This window comes from Mytilus trossulus, chromosome 6 (genome assembly GCF_036588685.1).
Source record: "Mytilus trossulus isolate FHL-02 chromosome 6, PNRI_Mtr1.1.1.hap1, whole genome shotgun sequence".
Taxonomy (NCBI): domain Eukaryota; kingdom Metazoa; phylum Mollusca; class Bivalvia; order Mytilida; family Mytilidae; genus Mytilus; species Mytilus trossulus.
The window spans coordinates 45,846,726-45,868,858 of NC_086378.1; the positions used below are offsets into that span (position 1 = coordinate 45,846,726).

Consider the following 22,133-nt stretch of genomic DNA (forward strand, 5'->3'; position numbering starts at 1 on the left):
ATAATTCCAATAAATGGGGCATAAAAAATATTGTTGAAAGTGAAAGTAGTGATTTGGTCAAAAAGAAAGTAGGGTAGAAATTAGAGGGAGACATGACTTATTTGGGACGTCGGGGTTGGGTGTTTTTAAGCTCGGGATTTCGGGGTTGATCTTTATGGGTTGCAGGAGCATTTTTTTTTTAATTTCGGGATGTCGGGATAAGAATTTCATTAAAATATGCACCTCGTGATTTCATGTTTTCAAGCCCGGGATTTCAGGATCAGGGCCCCTCAGTCCACCCCTTAAGCGAGTCTTAGTCGGGGTACGGGGTATATATCTCCCAATTGATACGATATTCCCGTGCTTGCATTTCCTATTATGACTTTCTTGAAAGAGGGTTACTGCTCACAAGTAAGCTATTAAACCAAGAGTTCCAAATGTTGAAGTTGAAATCATCCGTTCATAAATTTTACGGACGACATCACGAGTTGGTTGACCGTAATGGAATAACCGTTTCACAAATGATATCGAATATTTTCCTTACGTCGTAACTACAATCCCCTTCCCTTTCATGAATGTGACCTACCAAATTAGACTATTTACCGGATTTGTAATAAAAAAAGCTACACGACGGGTGCCACTTGTGGAGCAGGTCTGCTTACCCTTCCGGAGCACCTGAGATCACTCCTTGTTTTTGTTTGGGTTCGTGTTGTTTGTTCTTTAGATTTCTATGTTGTGTCATATGTACTATTGTTTTTCTGTTTGTCTTTTTCATTTTTAGCCATGGCGTTGTCAGTTTGTTTTAGATTTATGAGTTTGACTGTTCCTTTGGTATCTTTCGTCCCTCTTTTAGTCATTCATACGATATTCAAATCCTACCATTGGCATGTTAAAAATGTAGCAAAAGGGAATAATAATTGTGGTATAAGGCCAGAAACACGAAAAATAATTGAATTTAACAGAAAGGAAATACATTAAGGACTTTGGAAAAAGGGGAGAGGGCTTTTGATACCTTATATGAAATTATCCAGTCATAATATCTTTTACAAAAAATCATCATACAACACTTTACAGGCTGTATATACCCGCGATTTCGCGGGTGTGTTATAGTTATTATAATACATCTTCGTGGGCATCGGATTAAAATAATAAAAAAACAACGTAATTAGAAATCATTAATATTACTCATATGAAACAAAATAAATTATAACAACATCTAGTACGAGCAAAACTTAGTCTGTAACTGAAAGCGTTTAAATAAGTTAAGTGTAAAATATTAAAGGTTATTTAGTATAATACAAAGTCATAATGAAGAGAATGTAAATCGTCGCTTGTTGTTTAGACGATATTAATAACAGCGTATCCTAATAAAATATATCAGAGTAGTTCTGAGTGTTAAAAGTATTTTGAATGAAAAGTCCTAAGAATATTATGTCCAATGATTAAGTGTTATTAGAAACAAAATAATATTTATGACAATTCCGCGCAATAATAAATGTTAAACTTCTGCAAGATTGCAGAATTCTATTGATTCTGCCCTGGGAAAAAAACTCTGTTGATAAATTGATTCCTGAAAATCCCGTCAGGATCAAGTTGCTGCATTACATTTCTAAATACATCAACAGGATCAACACCGTTATTGGCTGGATAAATCTGTCCAACCTCGTTTGCGTCTAAGTTTTGAACCATACCCCAGTGAGGTCGGCCACTGAATTCGATTCGCATCAAATCTCTAAACTGCTGTAGAGTATTATCTGCATTTGGTGTTCCAACCAATATATTGCTGATAATCATCATTGACTGGTGATTGTATTGCATAGCCATGTATGCATTCGTCGGGCTAGAGAACCTCACAGCAAAAGGAGTAGTTGCAAATTGATTTTCGTTTTCTCCTTGTATTTGTTGATATTGATCTATCAAAGCTTGTATCTTTTGTATGACATCCTCAGCGTTTTGTGTTTGCATAGCACACTCGCTTACGGTAACCTCACCAGACACTGCTAAACCAGATAATGGATCCAAAGCTTCAACAGCATTCATTGTCACAGGCTGATCTGTTGTCGTAGCCAACATTAGAAGATTCAAGAGAACAGGGACAACTTCTTGAAATTTATTGCAAGCCCAAACAAAACCATTTCGTACCCATTCATGAGGAATGATATGCCAGTCTGGTCTTTCGCCTTTTGGTGGACCATTTGAATATTCCAAGGTACATATAACGACACCGACTTGACCTTGAGGTTCCATGGGATACGGATTTACAAATATTTCAAAACTGTGCAAGTTTCCCTCAACCGGTCCTTGTTCGATTATGTTTCGGTTATACAGTGCTAGGATTTGATCTTGTGCTTCTTCCCAAGTGACAAATGTACGGTTTTCTGTAAGAAAGAACGCGTTTACAGTACGAAAAGTGTAAGAATAAACAGTTCCCATCCCACCAATATTAACAAGTGCTGCATGGAAAATATTATCATCCTGAATAAGATTTTTGTCTGGGTAAATTGCTTCAAATGCCTGTGGATCGGTGATACCATCTGCTGGTTCAATTTGATTCTGTACAACATCACCATTCGCGTTCACCGTTAATAAAAGGAACGACAGGACCATATCTGCTATAATAGGCTTCGTTTAACCATTCCCATGTGCTCCAGTCGCGACGGTGCCACTCAAAGATAAATTAGTACAACCCGTTTGATTTGGGAGAACCCTGTACCTCTCGGGATTCCTTGTTGTTCTAAACCCAAGAGGCCAGAGGTATTCTTGAACATGTGCTATAGTGGCTCCTGCTTCAAAACAGCAGATCATCCTGTTATCTAACATTTCCTGATTGACAGCATTCAGTACGTTTCTGTTGATATGAATGACATCATTCAATTCACTGAAATTAAAAAGTACAATATTCCTTTACTACCGTAAAAATGTGACACGTTAAAATTATTTATTTAGTCAACATACATAGTTTTTTAAATTGTTCTCATTTTCCGCATTTCTTTTCGAATGCTACGTATTTACTTGTTGTGCATCCTTTCCCTCAGTTTAGACAGTTTTCTTATAGATAGTCTTTTCATTTGTAATCATACCGCATCTGCTCATTTTCATATATCAGTTGTTTTGTTGTATAAACGTGAGTGAAGAACAAAAAAAATTTACTCGGAGAACATGTATAATTCATCGTACTGGTTTGTGTTTGTACAAATTTACGTTGATATGTTGATCATTTAAACAATTATCGGAAATGAATCATAAAATATATTTAGCGGTATCAAACAATGTTGGAATTCTATTTTTTTGAATAACGAAATTTGTTTTTAACTTGCAATTTTCACAGGTTTAACAGTTTTTTGAAACTCAAATTTCAACATGAACAAAAAACACTTGATCTTGAATAACCTGCTAAATTTCAGTAAATTTAAATTCAAAACCTTTGACTTGAACCGGTCAGGAATTGGCCAAAGTGGCCATGACCTCGATAAATAAATACATTTAAATAAACTGATTATAGATACCAAGACTTACGTTTGCATATACACTAGACGCGCGATTCGTCTACAAAAGACTCATCAGTGACGCTCGAATCCAAAAAAGTTCAAAGGGCCAAATAAAATACGAAGTTGAAGAGTATTAAAGAACAAAATTCCTAAACGTTTTTTCCAAATACAGCTAAGGTAATATATGCCTGCGGTAGAAAAGCGTTAGTTTTTCAAAAAATCTAAATTTTGTAAACAGTTAATTTATAAGCATAACCATATCAACGATAATTCATGTCAGCACAAAAAGTGCTGACTTCTGTATCACACAGTATAACATGAAATTAAATTTTATGCCTATATTATTCATAATTCCCTAAAAAACTAAAAAAATGTGACAGGTATGTAGGACCATTGTGTTAAGAATTTAAAAGTATTCGGTAAACAGGAAATTGATGAACCATTATATTAACGCGTCATACGGCGAAAAATGCTGACAGAATATAATACAACAAATTTCAGTTTGGTCTTGTTTGGAGTTCTTGAGTAAAATGCAAAATACAGACCACAGTAGTAAACTGCTGTTCGAAATTCATAAATTGAGACAAAAATCAAATCCGCGTTACAGACTAAGTCTGAGGAAACCAAATCAAATATAAGGGGATAACTAGGACATAACACAAACACAAGAATTAAATGTAACACACAGTAACGAACTATAATATAACAATTGCCATTTTTCTGACATCCAGGACATTTTTAGAAAACGTTTTTTTTTCATTTGACAGACGGACAGACGGACAAATATTCGGGCTAATGGATTGACGGACAGACCAGGGTTGAAACAGTACACCCCCCTATGCCGTGGTATTAGGCAGTAATATTTCTTTTTTACCCTCTGCAGTCTCTTCCCGCATAAATTATTCAAATGTGACGAAAAGGGACGAAAGATACCAAAGGGTCAGTCAAACTCTTGAATCAAAAATAAACTGGCAATGCCATGGCTACGTACAGACAACCGTATACATGACACAGCATAGAAAACTAAAGAATAAACACCACGAATCCCACCAAAAACTATGGGTGCTCCGGAAGGGGAAGCAGACCCTGATACACCTGTGGAACCCGTCGTGTTTCTCATCTTATACCAAATCCAGTTGATAGTCTAATTTGGTAGGTCACATTAGTAGTAGTGATGGTGATCTTTTATGCACCCCAAAAACGCGTGGCGGCTGTGGTGCACCCAAATATGGTCAAACCCCGCCTCCGGAAGTAACGTCACGGGTTAAACAATGAATCACGCGTAGGGACGCCGGAAGTCCTAATAAGGCCATGACGCTCGTAACCTATGACTCATACCATGCGACCATGAATCATCAGGATGCAAGATCAGGACATGACTCACTACATGACAATACCACGATATACGTATGAAAATTCGAGAAGTATTTTTTTCTGTTCGTGATGATGTTTTATGCAATCACAAAAACGCAAGGCGCTAAGGCGCTGACGTCATATGAACAGTAGAACTCACGTAGATCTTTGCCAATTCTAGTATGAAGGGCTATATATCAAAACGGAAGCACCTGATGTCAGATTACGACTCTTGGACCACCATATGATGATTCCCATATATGGAAAACGACCACAATACCCTATGACCATATATGGAAATTATGACCAAATTTGGTAAAAACCGTATTTTCACTCGAAATAAACATACACGACCATATATGGAAATCGACAAAACAACCTATGACCATATATGGAAATCAAGACCAAATTTGGTAAAACAACTTATTTTCACTCAAAAATCGAAAAAATATACATGATCATATATGGAAATCGACAAAACAACCTATGACCATATATGGAAATCATGACCAAATTTGGTAAAAAACTTATTTTCACTCAAAAATCAAAATAAAATACACGATCATATATGGAAACCGACCAGATACCCTATGACCATATATGGAAATTATGACCAAATTTGGTAAACACCTTATTTTCACTCAAACATCAAAATAAAACACATGTCCATATATGGACAACAGGTCACGTGATCGTATCGAGGAACGTTAACTCTGGTACAAAACAAGGGAAGCAACTCTGTATATATATCTCTCTCTTGGAGTGACAATTCAACGTTCGAGGCAAGGTCACATGTTCATATCGAAGAACTCTGGTACAAAAAAGGGAGGCAACTCTTCAAGGTGTGAACGTCAATCACCGATTAATCGTATCGTGTTCGGGGCAAATAGAAAAAAAATACCAACGCAGATGTCAGTTTCATATATATTTATTACATTCATTCGTACAATGCAAGCAGTTTGTCGTCGTTACTCATCAAGTCACTAGGGGAAAAATCTTTCACAATGTCTTCCATGCTAATGTTTCTATATCTCATCTTCACGAAATGTACACAATAGAGTCCGCACGTATCGGATGATCCCGGTTGCACTTGAGTCGTACTGAATCTGTATTGAGGTCCATTGGCGATGAGCACGTTCCTGAAGCGAAGATGGTAATACTCCGGAGAACGTTCGAGTGAATCGAAGAATTCTGCCGGTCCCGTGGATGGAAAGTGAAACGCCACCCAATGCTTCCCCGGTCCATCGCAGGTATCCGTGTTGACGACATAGGTCATCGGTCGGTGCGAGATGTCTGCGGGTAACTCTTCGGCACAACGTACGTCCACCGGTAACCCTCCCAACGCTTCTTCTAGTTCTGCGTCGCTCATGGGCAGTATGTCTTCGTCCGTGTCGTATTCGGAGGTATCCTCGCTGCTGTCGAGCCTCCTCGCCTTGGAGATCCTTTCCTCCTCCCTGCTACACGCATGCTCCTCCAGTCCGCGGCGGTGTACAAAGACCAGTCCGCATTTTTCGCAGGCGATCAGATCGTTCGTGGTCGTTTCTTCCGTTTGGGTCGTCTCCTCCTCCTCTCCCGCCCCCGCCAGGACGTTCGTGCGCAGTCTCTCCGTCTCGGGGGTCTCTGGTTTGACGTCGACGAGGAGATAACCGTGTCGTCTTCTCGTGGCCTCGTCGAATTGTCGTAGGAAATGTTCGGATCGACCCGGGTACATCTGTCGTGCCAGGGTGGCCACGGGCTGTCGATCGATCGGATTGTCAAAGAGGACCATGTAATGACAGTTTCTTCTCTGGGTAGGGTCCTTTCCAAAATACAGGTTCTGGTAGATGGCGATCACGGAAAGATTTCGATGGTGACTTCCTTCGGTGAAGAGATCGTTGATGCGGGTGTCTTTGCTGGCGAGGGTCATCAGATCATCCAGGACCACCACGTTGCGCACTCTCGGATCGAAGAAGTCGTCGCTCTCCAGGTCGGCGGGGATGCCTCTCACAAACTCCACCGGCGGGTGCACGACTTCTCGTACGACGTCGTAGAGGGGTTGCCACCTCTTGTACAGCCAGACGATTCTCTGCGGCGCCGGTTCGCACATCGCTTCCGCTTCTCGGAGGACTTTCGCCACGAAATGGGTCTTGCCGCAAGACGTCGGACCCGAAACGATCATGGTAAACGGGTGTCGAAACAGGAACGGACCGGACGGCGGCTGTTCTTCCACCGCAGGCACGGGCGGCGGCGGCTGTTCTTCCACCGCAGGCATTGGCGGCGGCGGCTGTTCTTCCATCGCAGGCACGGGCGGCGGCGGCGGCGGATCCCCACTTCCATGTTGATTGCGATAATGTCTCAACATGACATCTCTCCTGGAAAACCGTCTATGGCAGGTAGGACATTCCATGTTTATGCTTCGATATCGAATCCGCTATCCTCTTATAACTTTTTTTCTAAAATGCAGCAAGCAGAATACGTGATCGTCCTTGAATCGGCACACTCGTAATCTATCGTCTCTGACGGTGGTTTCCAATAGTGTCACCTCGCCTCCCCTCGTCGTGCGGTAGAGTGGTCTCTCGAAGACGACTTCCATCGTCTCGTCCCGTCGTACTGCTACGGATTGAAGTAGTGGTAGATCCGTGTCTCTGACGTACGATTCTTCCCTCACCACGTCGGAACATAGGTAGACCCTGCGCGTGAATATTTTGAAAGTAGACACGAACGTCATTTCCAATAGCGCACACTCCCACGTGCCATTCGTTAAGTGTGATCGAGGTAAACGTACTGAGAACTGACCTCCCCTATTCTCGGGAAAGAGATCGAGCGAGTCTCCGCTATTGACGAATAAATAAAACTCGTCCATGATTAGATGAAGCCCGTGTTCTCCCCTTCTTATAAAGTTTTGAACAATACCGCCGCTGCCCCACAGCCACCACCGCCCCACCGCATTTGCAATTATTGCCCTGGTGTTGACATTGTTCATGCAGGACTAAGTCTGTTTTATTTTGAAAGTTTGTTTCGCAATATTTACATTTTAATGAACAGGTGTTCTGGTGTCGTAGGAAAGCATCCTTTCTGTTAAAAGTTTTTTCACATTTAGCACAGGAGAAGCAACTAGATCCATGAACGGATAATTTATGTCTATTTAGGTCGGATTGTCTTGAAAAGGTTTTGTTACACACATCGCATTGAAACTCCATCGTGAAAATGAAGATATTGATCATTTACTGCTTATATGTACTCTTGTGATATTGTCACCTGCATTTTCATTTGTTAAAATAGTATAATTCATTTATTTTCATTTGATAATATAAAATGGACGAAATGAGTCATAGTGAAAGGAGCTGGTGCAAATTCCTTGCAATGAGTCATACTAAGGGTATTCTGTGTGTCATAGCGGAAGTCTGTTTACCGTATAAGGAGCTGATGTAAAGTTTTTTTTTGTAATGAGTCGCACCGAGGTTTCGTGTGTATCAGGTCATCTGAGGTCAAACACATGATTGAAAATTCGAAAAGTACTTTTTCTGACTATTTAAATTAAAAATATATTATAGCCGAATGAGATCGGAAAAAATACTTCTTGAATTTCCATTCAAATTCTCCTTTGTAAAATGTAGTGTTGTCAACGATTAACCGGTTAACCGGTTAACCGGTCGAACGACCGAATACCGAATACCAAAAACGCTAACCGGTTAACCGGACTTTTTTCCAATTTTGATAGATTTCATATAAATTTGAGATAAAATTATTAAAAGTTATGTTTGGTCGAAGATTTTTAGTCGTGGTAATTAATTTGACAGAAATTCAATTCAATTCATTTCAATTCAATATTTTATTTACGTCTCACCTTATGTATAAAATTACACAATACATTTATAAATGATACATTTTGTATACATAAGCCAATCTGTACAGATTTATGAGAGACGATAATCACTTAAAAGAATATGTTTATGTACATAATAAATATTAAACCTTAATGGTAAAATTATACAACAAAAGTATTTCATTATTATTTATCAATTGTCCAGTATATTGATTGCTATTGTTAATCCTATAAACATATATAACTAATTAGAACATGTCTATCAGCTCGGGGCAGAATCTTAAAGAAACATCATTAGTATACATGTTTTTTTAACAGTAACTCTAAATCAGTAGTCCGATTAAATTTTACGATTTAATTCATTATTTCGTTTCTGATCTAATATTATGTAAACCTACATCGAAATGTGCAACCTCCGTCGTGCAAGGCTTAGTCTTACTTGTCACCGAAATACTAATTCAAAAATTGTGAAATGCAAACCAATGTGAATGTAAGCAATGTATACGTGATAGTACGCGTAACATGCAAACAAAGTAAAGAAACAGGCTGCACAGTGACCTATAGATGTTAATTTCTGTGTCATTTTGATCTCTTGTGAAGAATTGTCTTTGTGTCAATCATACCACATCTTCTTAATTATAATTAATCATTCAAATTGAAACATTCCACACTATTTTCAGAGACAACAATTCAAAAGGGAAGAATTATCAGTTTCAGACATATTCAATTTTACGAGATCAAAAAGTTTTTTTTATCGTTTAATCTGAAATTGGTACAAACTCTATAGTTGATACGGTGTAGTTGATTATTAAAAGTCAAACTTCGCCAGGAATCGCCACAGACAAGCCTTATAGTACCAAAGGACAAACTTAAATTCTAAAAGCGTAAATTAATGAATTGGATGAAAGGTTGTCAAATTGACACTCATACAACATCTTATATCTATCTGTAGGGTACTATTGATAAGGCTTTCAAACACCAACTAAAACTACCGGTTAACCGGTTAACCGGTCGAACGATTATCCGATTAACCGGTTAGGCAAAAGTGTACGATTTGACAACACTAGTAAAATGTGCAAACGGTAAAAAAAATTCTTGAGAATTCGTGAAAGAAACAGGGCAAATCGAATTCAAAATGGACATATTTAATAAAACCAATATATAATTATATATATAACATAAACAAATAGTTATCCTATCTCCTTATCATTGTCACTTTCATTCACCATTCCGTGAAGTGGTTTGGATTGCACTCTGAACATGTCAAAAATCCCAGTTGGTTTTGATGGTCCGAACTGTATGGACAAGGGACGATGGCACATAATGCCGGGACGAAATCGCCAATCACGCTCGCCACGTCTTTTAGCTTTTCGTATTCTGCGGGCCGTAGACAAATTCCCTTCTTGATGGGGACGACTTCCGTGTTGTTGGGGGGTAGCCAGTGTTGACGAAGGTCCAAGCAAACGCTTTTGATCTGCACGGATGCGTAGACATTGCCCCCCAGATGAGATTGGTACACCCTCTTCTCCGCTAGGGCCTGGTCCAAAAACTCGAAATTGTCCACCAGTAGCTTCCATCTGTGCAGTGGAAGGCTGATCCCCTTTTTCGTTGGGATTAACTTTTCGTCCTTGAGCTCCCACTCTCTCACGTCTATTCGAATTTCGTCGTTCCATTCAGTAGCTTGTACAAATCTCTTTGTTTCCTAACTCTAAGTTACAACGTGCGCTCTCCATCTGTACTGACTTGTGAATGATGCGAAGCTCAGAAAACTAAGTGTTGTATACACATTTTGATGGATTTTGATTAGTGAATACATGACATGACATGACCAAATAAGGATATATCCCATCCTTAATGATTCATCACGGTCCCTTAGTCATAGGGTTCGCGTCCCGGAAGATCTAATCATTCCTGGTATGAATCATGGCACGTCACCAAATTTGGTAAGCTGGCATGGTATGAGACATAGGTTACGAGCGTCATGGCCTTATTAGGACTTCCAGCGTCCCTAGGCGTGGATCATTGACCTTTCACCCGTGGCGTCACTAACGGAGGCGGGGTTTGACCATATTTGGGTGCGCCACAGCCGCCACGCGTTTTTGGGGTGCATAAAAGTTCACCATCACTACTACTCACATTCATGAAAAGGAAGGGGATTGTAGTTACAACGTAAGGAACATATACGATATCATCTATGAAACGGTTATTCAATAACGGTCAACCAACTCGTGATTATGTCAGCAAAATTTACGCGTTTGGCGTTGTAAATTATAATCCTGGTACCTTTGATAACTATAACAAAGGGATGATTTCAACTTCACCATTTGGAAATCTTGGTTTAATAGCTTTCTTGTGAGCAGCAACCCTCTTTCAAGAAAATCGTGATAGGAAATACAAGCACGGGAATATCGTATCTATTGGGAGACATATACCCCATATACAGGTGCTGCTGGTATGGTGCCACTTAAGAAGGAAAAGTTCGCAATTGGAAAGTTAAAATCATCTCTTTTGTCGAAAAAATAGTTTTCAACCGACCCTCATTGTCAATTTCTAGATGTCAGTGATGATATGAGGCTTACTTAACTGTATTTGTTGTAACCTATATCTCTAGTTCGATGGGTTAGATGCGTTAAACATAGTCACCAAATTTTTAATCATGCCTTTATTTGGCATTTTTTACTTTTTCGGATTCGAGCGTCACTGATGACGAAACGCGCGTCTGGCGTATATACTAAATTTCCTCTCTTAAATCTAAAATATTGTGTATGCATACCTCATGTCTATTTGAATTCCATCAATATGTCCGATGTCTGTCCATTCTACAGAATGTTTTGTTCCAACTGCTTTAATAGTATTTTCTCCTTGTGCAGCATCTGTAATATTTTGTATCAGTCCAACTAAACTCGTTGGCTTCAAACGTTCTACCAGAGGTTCTGTTTCAAAATAAATGTTGTATATTTATAAATCAAATAAAAAGTAAAGTCAGAAAGAAAGGTTAAATAAATCTATTTTAAAAGCTCAAATAATCAGACCTTTATAAATGCAAGAATACATGCAAGAAGATAACAAATAGAAACATGTTTTTTTTGTGTTTTAAAATGTCTATAAATGTTTAAATGTATGTCGAAGGAGTGGGTTATAAGTGGTTGGTGTGGTCTTTTGCTGTGTGGTATTGTTCCATGATTGCTGTTATCCGTTTTTATTTAACATCAAGAATAATTTCTGATCAAACCATGTGGAATATAATTTTTAATTCACTGAACAAGGATGAAGATAAAACTACCTATTTAATATGTAATATGAAAAAAGCTATGGTAAGACATATTTAGTATAAAAAAGATATTGGTACAAATATAGTATGACAAAAAATGTATGGTTATGCATATTTAGTATTTAGTTAACCCAAATGAAACATTTTAATGTAGGGATTTTATTATTTTCAGTCAATTAAAGTGTGCCCTCTTTCTACCAAACCAGAACAAAATTTAACAATCTGAGTTATCTCCAGCGCGGATGACGCCACATTGTTCTAAGTACTTTATAACATTTGAGTGTGCGAATGTTCGACATTAACTCGGTTTTCTCCGATGCGACGATTTAGTTTCTTGCATTTAGCATGGTCTCTTCATGTTTTATGTCGCAATTGATGTCTTTTGTAAACCCTCATTAATGGCTAGCGGTTAGCATATATTTTATCCGCAAAATTAGGAAGGTTCTCTGGGAAATCAAGTTGTAGTCATCCTATATCTGGCATCGAGTTGAATTGTTTAGCATCATTTAGGTGGCCAAGGACACTGATGCGTACTAGCCGTTTGTTATTTTGGTTGTCAATCAAAACTGGGTGTGCATACAGTGCATATGTTTGTGTTCGGAATAAAACTGTTAACTCGGTTTGCGGGCGATAAATTGTACGAGATGTATCATCTAGTGCAGCGACTGCGTTGGATAGTCCTGACCATCCGCCTTGAAAGGACAACCACTCGTTATTCGACGGTCAATCCAAAAATAATATCTCCCATCACAACGGTACAAAACCAGCAATAATATGTGACACAGTAAATGAAGAAACATCAAATAACAAAGACAAATCGAGAACACGGATATGTTTTTAGCCACAAGATAACCATCACAAGTCGATTTATGGGAGACAATTTATTAATAAATCGCCCATCCACTTCTTTCAGTACAAATGATCATCGTGACAGAGCTTCTGCATTTTCAACCTCAGAAGATGATGATCTACCACCCTCTACGAAAAAAAAAACTGATAAGAAAAAGGCAAAGGGAAAAAAGTCAATCACTATGAACTTGTCCCGAAAGACCAGTTGGCTTTTGACCGATTCATAAGGAAGCAAGTGCTAAAGATTTTGACGGCTTTTGGCATTGATTCAGAATCTGGTTCTGATTCCAATTAAAATAAACAAAATATACTAGTATATGACTCGTTTGTTTTTGTTAATAAATCGCTATGTCATAAAAAATATACAGATATCATACAGACCTTCAAATTCATAATATGTACTATGAGTTTGTTCTGTGAAATGCAAAACATTTTCATTGAGTGAGGTAGCATTTGCGGACCCTGGATGGGGGATATTTTAAGAGTATGAACTCCCCTTTGTCCATTTTTAAAAAAATATTTAATTATGTGATCGTTTCATGGTGTTCCAAGTTATGGATTCTCCTTATCAAATTGGCTGGATACGCGCTTAACTAGCAATGATAAAAGTTGTTATTGTAACGTGGAAATCAATAATAATTATTTTATTTTTTTGAGATGGTCCCTTATTTAAATGTCTCAACTATAGACTCTCATCTCTCAATTGTCAACAATAGTTATTCATCTAGCATGTCTAGTACTTTTATATCTACAAACTTACCTGGTATTCGTAGAGGAACTGGCTGGACTGGAGCTTCCTCACCATCTGTAATACATAAAATGTTGACGTAATAGTAAAACAATTTGTCAAAAGTACAACTTCCGAAATAAAAAGGGAAAACTGATAAATTTATACATTTTTACGTAATTAAAACAGCAAATATTTCATATATCAGACAAATTAATGGTTGTTAAAGTTTAACTGAGGACGTTTTAACCTATTGAAAACAGATACCGTATAGCGGGTTATTTTCGCGGGGTGTAAATTTTTGCTTATTTTCGCGGATAGAACAAAATCGCCAAAATAAATTCCGCCAATTTAAAAGTGTACATGCAAAGTATTGATAAAAGTTTCGAAACCGCCAAAATAATAACCGCCAAAATATTTCGTATACCTTATTCAATGAAAATCGCGAAATTTTTCACCCGCGAAAATAACTCGCTATACGGTATCTCTAGCTTCCGATTCTTCTATTACATTGAGTGGCTTTTAAGATTTCCATCTCAATAGCATGAATATTTAAAACAAAAATTAGTAGTTAAAACTGAACAAACATTCGGAAAGTATCAACGCAGGTGTAACATATTTAGTTCTTAACAATTATGCTAATTGATATGGCCATTATCATAAATAAACCTTTTACAAAAACTTATATTTGAAAATACGAAGAATTTTCAACCCTAGAAATCGAAATAGGTGACCATAGATCTGTGTGACAAAACATTGGATCCGAAATGCTCTTCAACTTTATTCGTCCTCAAATGACCGTGAGGGCATCCCTGTGTACTGTTGGAGAGAGATTTCCTTTAAGTCACTTTTGGGTTGACTAGTAACCGATCAATAATCTATAAATACGAGTCGAGTGGAAAAAAAACATTCCTATCGCTTGTTTTAAATAAATGTCTTCAACGAATGCTCATAAAGTATCTTTTTTAGAACATAAATTAATAATGTGAAAATGTTTTGATATATATTGTGCGGGAAGTACTATAAATTTGCGATCTAACATTGTTGGGCTGATGTCTAGGCGAATTATATATACAGAATGTACACAGCCTTCTTTCACCATTACTTATGATGACCCGATGAATTAATCTGTTGTATAGTTGTCACTGGTTCAGACGCTACTACTACGATGCCACTGCTGGTGGAGATATATTTCCCCGAGGATATCACCAGCCCAGTAGTCAGCACTCTGTATGCTGACATGACTTATCATTGATATGGTTATATTTATAAATTAACTGTTTACAAAATTTTAAATTTTTGAAATACTAAGGCTTTTCTACCTCAGGCATAGATTACTTTCGCTTGATTTGGCAAAAACTTTTAGGAATTTTGGTCCTCAATGATCTTCAACTTTTTACTTTAATTGGCTTTTTTAACTTTTTTGGATTCGAGCGTCACTGATGAGTCTTTTGTAGACCAAACGCGCGTCTGGCGTATATACTTTAGTCCTGGTATCTATGATGAGTTTATTCTTACGACCTGACTACGTTCATACTACGCCCATCATGATCATTGTCATTTTCACATAGAATATATAAAAGCTCTTCAGGTTTTGTTTGTCTGTATGTAATTTTTATCTCTTGTCCTATTTCTCTAACGATTAAGCCATGCTTGACACATCTGTGCCATCCCTGCTAAAAATCGTCATTTGAGCGTGATTGACCAGCAAAAGGTTGGGATTCAGGTTGGGTTGGTCTGCTGCATCAGGATTTGTTACTATCAGTGATCCCTCTACTTTTAAATCTACCCCTACCACCACGCTCATGTGATCTGGTAGATTTCGGTGGCATGACTGTGTTGTTTATTAGAAATCTACGTATTCATCAGAAAAAGAAGGAAGGGAACACTGTTGATATGAAACACGATGTTGACGTTATTGCGGAGAACGTAGTAAGATTGCGGTATGAACGTAGTAATAACGTGGTTGGAACGTGCTATAATCGCAGTAGAAACGTGTAAGGTCGTGTTGCAATCAGATAACTCGTGGTATGATGATAATGAGAATGTGATGAGCGAAGTAAGATCATGATATTCGTAGAAAAGCGGGGTGAGAACGTGGTTTAATCGTAGCGGGATCGTTGAAGAAGCGTAATGAGGACGTAGTATCATCGTGAAAACACATATCACAATCTCACCACGATCTGAATTAATTTAAGATCGCAGTGAGCGTGGTGCGATCGTGGCCTTGTGGGACTGGGGCTTTTTAGTGTTCAATTGGCTCAGAACGGAATGTATCAGGTCAATAAAATTCATTGAGGCGAAGTCTAATCCGATATGAATTGTATTGACCCGATAAATTCTCGTATTAGGGCAATTGAACAATGTGTAACTAATAATATAACGTTAGTAGTATTTATGCTGGACACCTTTTGATATGATTACTTTAAGGCATGGGAATGCGTTTCGATTCTTTAGCGGGTCACCGTACCTTTTTGTTTTACAAGATATCACTTTAAAAAAAAAAACATATCAAGTTATTTGACTTTATAGTTAGTAAAACTGTTTCATTTACATTACTGTTATATGTGCAACAGGACGCCGGCGAACATCTAAGAGAAATGCTTCAATGACCCTTGACTATGGGACTCATCATACGCAAGGAATCCGATTTAACGTCCAGATTCAAACTGGACTTGGCTACGTGATTTTCCTCTTGCAAGATTCTATCAGCGCCACTGGTGAGCTTTTTATTGAAAAAAAGCGCGTCTGTCGTATCAAGTTATAAGCCTGGTATTTTGTAGTAAAGATTCTTTTTCAGCTGTAGCTTTTTATTGCAAACATTTAGAATAAAAACATTCTGAGGTACCAAATTTTTTTTTCTAAAACGGCTCTATTGTTTACACTCGTAATATCTTGTTCTCTGCTTATTGTTGACTCATTTTGTGTAAAACAGTCTAACCTGTGACACAAATCTACTGAATTGCGTTACTGAAATACGGTAATCAAATAACAGAAATATTTGCATTATGTATTTATGGGATTCCTATCAATTGCAGGTGAGTGAACACACATAGTTTAACTATTAATATTTGTGCAGACACACCTAAATTAACAAATGATTTGTCATTATAAAATTCGCGACATTAACGACAATCACAGGATACTTAACTATGGGTTATACAAAACTGTATCCCTATGTCGGTTCACTGTTGTAGATTGAATATGAAATTAATTGTTTGACATTGTTTGTTTTGCCTTATCTGTGAAGCTTTATAAAGAAGCCGTTACACAATAAATTTGCTTTTCGTCATTTAAAAACAAAAACAAAAAAAGTTTTGCGTACCAGAGGAGTATATTATTCTCAATGCAGTTTTTATCTTTATTTGAGGATTTCATAATGTGCAATTCAAACTTTCCGTTTCAGTTGAAAGACCGAATTAAATCTTGCATTCATGGCAATGACATAATAATATTTGCGTATTCAATTTTGTGTGTGTTTGTACATGTATATATTTAACTGTAAACTAATAACACTTAAATTCTAGGAAGTTTAACATTTAAAAGTTAAAATAGATTCTTAGAATAGGTGATCGAATAGACATAACGTACTTTAAAACACAATGAAGGTCTAACGTCTCCAAAAAAAATGTACTATTAAAATGCATGATAATTCAAATCGAATTTATGAACTTAATTTATAAGAAAAATGTGAATGAGATTAACAAATCTGACAAAAGTTTGAAGACTTAATAAATTGTTTGTCTTTATTCAGTTAGTACTGGTATAATGATATCCGAACGAATATCGGATTAACTATTGCTTTATTTCATTTTATCTCATCTGGGCAAGCTAACTAGAATGAATCATGTGTTATGATATTCTAACTACACCTGAAATATATATATTTTTTGTAAAATGAACTAACAAATACTAAAACATATATATTTACATGATATATTGCTAACATTAACAAGGCCGGGATAAGGTACCGGTATTCGATGTTTTCATTACAGTAACTAACAAATGTACAGATTTCAATAAAAAATGAAAATATTTTTTTTTAAAATAAAATAGAATGAATTAAGTCAGGTAACATATCCTACAAGAATTGAAGTTCTGACAGTGCCCGCAACGCAATTCTCCATATACTTGTAATGAATTTTCTAATAGAACCGTGCAACTGAGAATAAAAATTGAGGGACACTGATTTTTGAACTCGTCAGAGACATTGCTGATACAGACATTTGTTGTACATTGAAATAAATATTTGATATGATGTAAATACATGTAAGGAGCAGGATCCACTATCCTTCTAGAGTACGTGAGATCATACGTGAGATCACTCAGAGCTTTTGGTTTGGGTTCGTGTTTCTTAGTCATCCAATTTATATGTTGCGTTTGGCGTACTGTTGTTATTCTGTTTGTCTTTTTCTTTTTAGCCACAAGGTTTTCAGTTTATTTTTTTTTATGAGTCTGAATGTCCGGTTGGTATCTTTCGCCTTTCTTTTAACAAAATTTCTGAGAGAAATAAAGGTTATAGATTATGATAATGCACTTATATTAAGATGATAATAGAATATTGACTGCTGTACCCCTATTTTTGACATTTTTACCCTTTGAGTATGTTTGGTTTGTTCATGCATCGTTGACAATGTTATGGAATTTGATGCAACTGTCATACAGGTGAGAGGTTTGGCTAGCTATAAAACCAGGTTCAATCCACCATTTTCTACATTAGAAAATGTCTGTACCAAGTCAGGAATATGACAGATATTATCCATTCGTTTGATGTGTTTGGACTCTTGATTTTACCTTTTGATTTTTGATTTTCCTTTTTGAATTTTCCTCGGAGTTTAGTATTTTTGTGTTTTTACTTTTTCCAATATAATTTGTATTGCCAAGAAGTATAACTCCTATTACAATTTTTGTTTGGTATTAATTTTCGAAATTGAACTAATGAGTTTTGTTCTAAACATATGATAAAATTTTGTATTTAATCGGGAAAGACGAGACAGATGGGCGCTTGGCAATTCTATTTGGGCAACACTGCGTTACATGTTTGAAAATAATAAGTTATTAAAACCAATAATATTTTAAAACTTTATATTTATGGTCTATTTTTATTTATTGACCTAAAATACATACGTAACATTTTATTGCTATTTAATATAGATTTCGATTCTTCTTTTATTTGAAAAATACATGATATAATAATAAAACATGGGATGCTTTCAAAATCTTACCTTTATGAAATAAGGATACGCTGTTTTTGTCCAAAAAACAAATGTGTTCTGTGAATATATAATGCACATTCACCTATAAATATCAATTTCTGGAATGTATAAGCAACGTTGCGGAACATGATTCACAAATAACATTTTTTTATTTGCATTTGCATTTTTTTAGATAGCACATAAGAACAAAGTACCATAGATTGGTACAATATATTCTATGCTTATCAATCATGAGATAGTTCTATATTTTTTCTATGTTCGCTATCAAGACTGATAGTTCGACGAAAGTTAGTTTATTTTGAGATAAACTTAATTAGAATTGTTCTGTTAAGTTTTCATTCATTGTCTGTAGCAAAGTTGTAGATTTCATTGAATGTATTTTTCTATGTTTAACTTATAAATGATTTAGTTTTAACTATAAAAAAGAAGATGTGGTATGATTGCCAATGACAAGTGACAACTGTCCACAAGAGACCAACATGACACAGACATTAACAACTATAGGTCACCATACGGCCTTCAATAATGAGAAACGCCAATACCGCATAATCAGCTATAAAAGGCCCCGATATGACAATGGGAAATAATTCAAAATCAGCCATCATTCTTTTCCCATGTGGCTAACAAAACAGTGTTGTTGTTTATTCAAAGTAACGATTATGGTTCTGACGAAATCTTAATTGCAATCTTATAGTCATGGATCGCCATCTTTTCATTCCGAACAGATTGATATACGATAGGTTCGACTCGCTAAGAAAATTTTGGAATTATGATTTTGTTTTTAATCTGTAATATACTTTGATTGATGTTTTGTTTCAATAGACCACTTTCGAGTTCATCCGTCACCGGTAAAAACTCGTCATTTATACGCGCCTTTATGACGTCATTTTCCAGATAGAGATGGTCGCCTGTATCCCTGCACTATTTACGTTAATCAAGCGTGTTAGTGATCGTCATGGTGCATAATAAACTAGAAATAACGGTTGTTCTGTAGAAACTTAATTCCCTAATGATTTTCAATTTTGAGAATTCAATTTCCCCAATAAATTTTACAATAAAGAATTATAGTTTTCCAACCACTCGCTCAACATTGGAATGTGATGTCGCCCCTAAACGCACAAATGGCGTTCACTAAAACCAGAGATTTTGACGGAAATGCATCGAACTCGGAAGTTTTCTATTGCTAGGCCATGCGTGCTTATTCTATAGAGCAAGCTTTCAATCTCTGAGTCATTTTATTTTCCGTTTGAAGTCAAACATTTTAGAGTTCACAACCCTGTGAAATGAAAAAAAATAGATACAAGAAAGCAGCTGTCAGACTGACAGCAAACAGGTTTCATGTATTTTGAAGGTTATTATTAATGAACCATGGAGGTCAGCTAGTAGGAATGCAATGGATGTATTCTTATATTTGGCTCTTACAGGTGTAACTGTACCTTAATCCCAAACTATCAATTATCATATGTGCTAAATGATAAACAGTAAACTAGAAGTTATTTGTAAATAACCGAAACGACTTAAAGTGCATTTTTCCAAACTATCGAGAATCATAACTCCTAAATAGCAGAAGAAAAATCAAATCGTCATTATCAAACTTGACCTTCATTATTTCATGAGTAATTGTATATTCAATTTCGAAAATCATTGTTTATTAAAGCTGTTGTCAACTACTCGCTGGTCGTTTTTCTTGGAAAACCCGGGCAAAAAACTGCATGCATAATCGCATTTAAATATTATTGCAAATCATAATATTTTTCAACAGAGTATTAGCCGTAGCATTTATTTTTAGATATTTTTTTATTAATTTTTTTTTCTGATTAATTTCTCTCATATTTTAAAGATTACTCACTAAACAGTCCGTCATTGGTGTTCACTTGACGCTTTTTTATATGACTTTTTTAATGTCATATACAAATATGATATAAAGACAATTTACGCTAATTTCTAAAATAAAAATAAAACAAGAACAAATAAAGGCAACAGTAGTATACCGCTGTTCAAAACTCATAAATCCATGGACAAAAAACAAAATCGGGGTAACAAACCAAAACCGAGCGAAACGCATTAAATATAAGAGGAGAACAACGACACAACACCGAAACGCAACACACACAGAAACAGACCAATCATCAGACAAAACACCACGAGAATAACAAATGTAACATGAAAATCAAATACATGAATTTGGGATAGACAAGTACCGTGCCACGTCTTATCTCAATATCTCAAAAATAAGAGAAAACACAAACGACTCAACGTTAAAATGCAACACAAAGAGAAACGAACAATATTATAACAATGACCATCTTCCTGACTTGGTACAGGACACTTTTAAAGGGGAATAAAAGTGGTGGGTTGAACCAGGTTTTAAGGCATGCCAAACCTCGCACTTTAATGGCAAAGTTAAATATAACATTTAAATGACAACATAATATTACAGGACTACAATACAAATAAATAGGAGAACATATTAGACACAGAAAAAGATGATTAATAGATAACAAAAAGCATCAGGTTTAAAATTCAATACGCCAAAAACGCGCCTTGTCCACACAAGACTCACCAGTGACGCCCAGATATAAAAGATCGAAAGTGAAAAAAGTACAAAGTTGTACAGCACTGAAGATCAAAAGTTGAAAAGGTTTCGCAAAATACGGCATTGTTTTTATGTCCGGGATAAAAACATTCTTATTATATAGAACAATTCATGCTATTGCAAACAGTAAATTTTATCAAATGAATATGAAAGAGATATACACAAAGAAACTAAAGTATTAACTAATTACAGAAACCTAAACCTGAATACATAACGCCTAGATATAAAAGATCGAACGTGAAAAAGGTACAAAGTTGTACAGCACTGAAGATCAAAAGTTGAAAAGAAGTCTTTATTTTTACGATCATCAACTATCCACATGTATTATTCATGTTATTATGTGAGTCTCCTTTGACTGTCCATGACGTTAAAATACTAAATTCATGTGATGAGTGATAGTTGAATTTTATGCATGATGTTTTATTACTAATTGTTTTTGGCTTTTAACTAGTTTTCAATATCTGCGAGTTCTCTCAGATCGTACTTTCGTTTTTATTTGACCTGTTGATACAATTTGTTATGGTTTTTTTATTTAATGTTTATACTTATTTAGCCTTAACTCTCGTATCTTTATTGGTAATATATGCCAGCATTGATAAGTGTTTGGTATAATTATAAAATTTCACTTCTGTTCTTGTACCATGAACAACAAAATTATTATTTTTGTATAAATTATTTCCGCATTCCATAACTGTATACCTTAGAACAAAATTATTTTCATTTACCTATGTACATTAATCTATTTCCCGGCATGTTGTCCAAGTTTATGGTTGTTTTCTGATTTAGTTTAACATCTCAACCCTTATTTTATAGATTTTGTATTTACATTGTGTCATAGATCAAATGTAT

General features: G+C 36.1%; 2 protein-coding genes across 2 annotated transcripts; both read right to left on the minus strand.

Moving 5' to 3' along the window:
• Positions 1–1,216: 1,216 nt before the first annotated feature.
• Positions 1,217–15,304, minus strand: LOC134722743 (uncharacterized). The gene is made up of 4 exons (XM_063586366.1): positions 15,262–15,304; positions 13,506–13,550; positions 11,399–11,558; positions 1,217–2,857 (listed from the first exon to the last, which is right to left on the minus strand). Exons 1-4 carry the CDS (start codon positions 15,302–15,304, stop codon positions 2,608–2,610), a joined length of 498 nt encoding a protein of 165 aa, XP_063442436.1. The 3' UTR covers positions 1,217–2,607.
• On the minus strand, positions 1,504–2,586 carry LOC134722742 (L-gulono-1,4-lactone dehydrogenase-like). Its single transcript, XM_063586365.1, has one exon. It carries the CDS (start codon positions 2,584–2,586, stop codon positions 1,504–1,506), a length of 1,083 nt encoding a protein of 360 aa, XP_063442435.1.
• Positions 15,305–22,133: the final 6,829 nt, after the last annotated feature.